We start from the raw sequence: 4,793 nt of genomic DNA on the forward strand, positions 1-4,793 counted from the left end.
AATTTTTAAAACATAGTTTTCCAATGAGTTTACCATAACAAAAATTTAGAGCAAAAGTTAAGGACAGTATTTTAATTATTAAAAAGATAGAAAATAATAAGTGAACATTTTCTTACAAAATATTAAACATGGAAACTTAATGAGTACTAATCCATTTTTTTTTCCCTTAAAAAATTGAATATAATGATTGAAATTTTATTTTTTTTTTAGCAAAAATTTAAGCTATTGCTTGTGATTAATTAAACTACTTCGATAACTATAGGTTAAAATCAACTATGTTCTATGTTTATCATTTTCCTTTATCGTTTTCAAGCCGCTTGGCACCATTTTCACCATAGCTTCACGAAGCTAAGCTCTCAAGGTCTATGTTTTGAGCCTTTGAATTTTCATTCCCAAGCTGTCCCAGTAAGCATATTCGTATCTTATTGATTGCTAAAGAAACTCTCCCCTTATAAAACTTCCACGAAGCATGCCACTAACTATTGTAATTTCCCCCACTATAGCCATTGCTAGCACTTTCACAGCTTCAACAATGAAGAACATGACTCGTGTGGGATGGCTTGTCGTCGTCCATCTGTCTGTCGTCTGGTCTTTCTTTTATCGGTACAATGGTCGTCGTCACTTTGAACTCATAAAATTGAATTGAACCATATGGAACCTATTTAAGAAATCATAGGGCTGAGTGATCTCTCCCAAAAGTGTAGAGCCCTATATATACCAGTTACATCATTTCCATATTTTATATATCTTCCCCCACAAAGTAGGGCAGAGGGAGAAAGACAATGATATAAATTTAATTATCTCAAAATATGCACTAAAAATCACAAGTCCTTACCACCACAGCTCGATAGGATTTAGCCCTTGCTTCGTTCGCAGGCTCATTCGTTTAGAGATCAACATGACACGACGAAAGTGGCACTGTCTAAAATTTGACCTGACATTCAAAGGATGAAGTAATGTACAATAAGTCAATGCTTGGGATAATAAATCTACACAGAGCTTCCTCAAATCAAACTGAAAATTAAAAGACTAAAATATGTCTAACATCACAAATGTTCTAATGGTCTGTCCCCTTGAAGTAAATAATGATTATGAAGGTCCCTAATGGTTCAGAACCAAAAAGCTTGGTTCAATAGGGTTTAGGGTAGAAGCCCATTAACACTATCTGTCTTCAAATCAAATTCCATAATCCCAAGGTACATGAACAAAATTTAATGACGATGACTAATCAATAGGTTCGGTCCAAAAGAAAAGATACCTTTAGCATAAAACATTCACTGAGAAGGGGGAGGATGACCATAATACACCATCCCCGGCGGCTGAAGCGGTCTAAAACTAGGTGCTAGAGGTTGCTGCGTGAAAGGTACCGGTTGTGTTTGTATCATAGGTGATGGTTGTTGAGCCAAAGGTATTGTCTGTTGCAGCATCTGCTGGGTCAAGGGCACCACTGGACTAACCATGTGGGGCATCGGTGGTGGTGGTACCGGAGTTGAGTTTGGAAGACTACCATAACCATATGGGGTTAAGACTCCATTTGAGAGCTGCAAATATTGCTGAGAAGGTGCACTTGGAAGCATCTGATACTGAGTCTGTGAATTTGAGGCTTGGCTCTGCATTGTTGGTTGGGGCACCATAACTGATTGATATGAATGGTTAGCGGGAGCAGGAAGGGGCTGCATGGACATGAAAACATTAGGATCTGAACCAACGGCTGAAGCTTCAGGTTTTGTAATAGAATTAGCAGAGGAACGCATGGGCTTCGATGCAAATGCATTCAATCCATTATTGTTCTTTGTTAGACCAGTATGCTTTGCCTCCTCAGCCGCAAATGTGGAGAGAACCGATGTCATGATCATTTGAGAGGAGCTAGAAGCTGCAAGCTTGTCAGCAACCTCTGCTGCAATGGCTGCAGCCGACTTCTTAGGAGTCTGTCCCATTTTTGCATTTGAATCAGTGATGGAAGTTTTCGATAGATAACCTTCATCATTTAGCCGGTTTTGCATATTTTTAGCCTCTTCTGCTTGAGCCTGAGCTACCTGTAGTTTTTGAAGTTCAAAACAAAATGAGTAATGGTAACAAAAAAACTCAATCATCAGCACCCATCAAATTCACATGAACTAAATTATAGGTGTCCACGGTAAAGCTTCATATTTCCTCCATATAACTAGCCAGTCACTCACTTTCATATTATAAAACCATTCATGTTGAAGTTCTAATAAATGTGAAGTACAAGCACAAGCAAAACAAGTCTATTACACTCAAGAAAATACCTGCATCTGGGTTCGAATATTCTCCAGCTCCGATTCCTACAGTTAATTGTCCAGTTTCCCAAATTTGTCAATTGTCAGTACTTCATAATGTAATACAGAAATCAAAATTGATCAAACTTCTAAGGAAACTGAGAAATGATTGATCAAGATACCTGAACATGCAAAGCTTCTTTTAACTGAGAGATAAGTGCCAGCCGACTGGCTTCAACCGATTGCAATTTCTCAATACACTGTTTCAGAACACTTTCTTCCTCTTCCAGTTCTTTGGCTAACTTTTTACGCTGGGGATTTTTTGCTGGTGGATAATGATAGAAACTCAGAGACTGTATAATTTGACAAATGAAAGATGGGATACTAATAAATCTCAACTAAGAGTACAAATCTTTCAAAACAAATTAGATGCATATGGAGAACATTTAGACAATGCAGACAACATTAAAACATTGTTGTCATACCCATGGAACAAGCAAAATCAACGTCATTTTCCATCTTCCTTACGCGTTGAACTGCAGAATTACAGTTGGTCATCTCAGTTTCTTCATTAGAATATTCACTAAGGACCAGGTGGAATGCTGATACTATTTTTTCAGCTGCACTTCCAATAGACAATTTCTGCGTACCAAATTAAGGAATAATGTCAACTCGGCAATGAAATCATTGGGAGGTTATATATATTGATAATAAGAAAACTAAATGGAAACAGTCATGGAAAATCAAGACAAAGTCTTGCATAACCTTCTGGTACCACCAAAAGATAATTGGAAGAAAAGCTGAAGATAAAATAGTCACTCACTGTTCTAATTGACCGTGAATCTCTTTTGACAATTCTGACTGATCGAGTGCGTTTTTTGCTAAACTCTAGAGGTGGAGGTGCCTCTTCCCCAAGTATTACATCTTTGAGGCTTCGAGTCCGGGATCCAAATACCTTCCTTTGTTCCCATATATCTACCTAAGAAGGTGCAAGAAAAATTTGATTGACAAGTTCAAAGGAAGGAAAAAAGGCAATAAAGGCCGTAGAATAAGATCCTGGAACAGGAAGTACTTTCTGAAAAAATTTCATGCTCAAGGAATCCGCAATTTCTTCATTTTTAGTAGACATAAGTACATGACAACAATCTCCAATACTCAATAAAATGGAGTAGCTATCCTGATAAATTCCATTAATTGCATCTTCAATTTTTATCAGTATTCACCAACACATTTAGTAGGAAAATCTTAAGATATGCAAGAGAGTTAGACCACTCATCCGAGAAGAGGAAAATAAAATAACTCAAACTTACCAATCTAGAAATTACATTCTTTCCATGGCTGTCACCATTCTCAAGGACATCCTTAAGCGCTGATGGAAGAACCTTCCAGAACTCAGTAACAAATTCATTTCCCTTACGCTTACTGTTTTGTAAGATATCATTAGCAAGATACAAAAGAGGAACTTTCTGAACCATTTCAGAATTGTGGAACTGCTTATCCCATGTTGCAACAACCAATTCAGCCTTGCCTCTATGAAATATACACCAATGTGACAAAGCTACAGGAAAATAGTTAAGTATGACAGAAACATCTCTTGTAACAAATTCAACATTGATGACATAAGCTAACACCAAAGATAACAGAATTAACAACACTTAAATTAACAACACTTTCTAATAAGCAACAATACCAAAGAGATCATATTACAAAAACCCTTAAGAAAAAAAACAACATTTGAAGTGTAATACCCAAATTCTATAAAATCCCAATCCAAGTTTTGAAGGGTATAAAGTAATCAATCAACCTCTAGGCCCTAGAGAGTTAAAACAACAGAAGATAAAGTGGGCAGGCTCAAACAAAAACGAACTAAGCAAAAAATTATCGATTGGAAGCTTTCGAACACTAACTAACTAAAGACAAGAAGAAAAAAGAAAACCAGAAACCCAAATGGGGTAACAAAAACGAAATAAAAAAGGATACTTTCAATACACTGCTGCGTGCTATTGAGCTTCGACAGCTTATCAGCAAGTATTTGCTCACTGAACACACTATTCATTCCAGTACAGCAGCAAACTAGAGCGAGAACCCAATAACAAAACGAACAGTAGAAATCCCTAGAAGCGCAACAAGAAAAAGAAGAAAGATCTGAAAGGTGGAATCAAGCATAGGCAGCTTGAGACGGCAAAGAAAACCCAGAATCGAAGGAAGAAAAAGGGATTGAACCCAGAAAAGAGGAAGCGGGAAGAAATCAAGAGGTGATGAAAGTAGAGGGTTGGGAGAAAATGCAGAGGAAAAAGGAAAAGGAAAAGAAGAATTGGAATGAAATGGAAAATTGGGTATTTGGGTATCTGTTGAAAGGGAATGAGAAACGGAATCGGAGAAGGAATCAGGTGAAATTGAATGAAACAGAGTTCTAGAGGAAGAAGAAGAAGAAAGAAAAGAGAAAAAAAGAAAAAGTGGTTTTAGAAAATTGGAAGAAATTTTGGGGAACGTTTTGGCGCAAACAAATGAAAAAAGAAATAAACGCTTCTCCGATTCTTGCAAACTCGCTTC

The 4,793-nt window shown here is 37.0% G+C and overlaps 1 protein-coding gene across 3 annotated transcripts; it reads right to left on the reverse strand.

The window, feature by feature from the left end:
* Positions 1 to 263: 263 nt before the first annotated feature.
* LOC103494401 (uncharacterized) lies at positions 264 to 4,793 on the reverse strand. 3 transcript variants are annotated; one of them, XR_538642.3, is made up of 9 exons: positions 4,221 to 4,793; positions 3,551 to 3,798; positions 3,064 to 3,219; positions 2,726 to 2,882; positions 2,423 to 2,565; positions 2,271 to 2,306; positions 1,259 to 2,036; positions 836 to 934; positions 264 to 658 (listed from the first exon to the last, which is right to left on the reverse strand). XR_538642.3 is itself a non-coding variant. In XM_008455548.3 (8 exons), exons 1-7 carry the CDS (start codon positions 4,294 to 4,296, stop codon positions 1,275 to 1,277), a joined length of 1,578 nt encoding a protein of 525 aa, XP_008453770.2. In that variant the 5' UTR covers positions 4,297 to 4,793; the 3' UTR covers positions 714 to 934; positions 1,259 to 1,274. The 3 variants fall into 3 exon arrangements, 1 of the variants encoding a protein (XP_008453770.2); XR_538643.3 differs by having other exon boundaries at positions 264 to 708; XM_008455548.3 differs by lacking the exon at positions 264 to 658 and having other exon boundaries at positions 714 to 934.

Source organism: Cucumis melo, chromosome 7 (assembly GCF_025177605.1).
Source record: "Cucumis melo cultivar AY chromosome 7, USDA_Cmelo_AY_1.0, whole genome shotgun sequence".
Lineage (NCBI taxonomy): Eukaryota > Viridiplantae > Streptophyta > Magnoliopsida > Cucurbitales > Cucurbitaceae > Cucumis > Cucumis melo.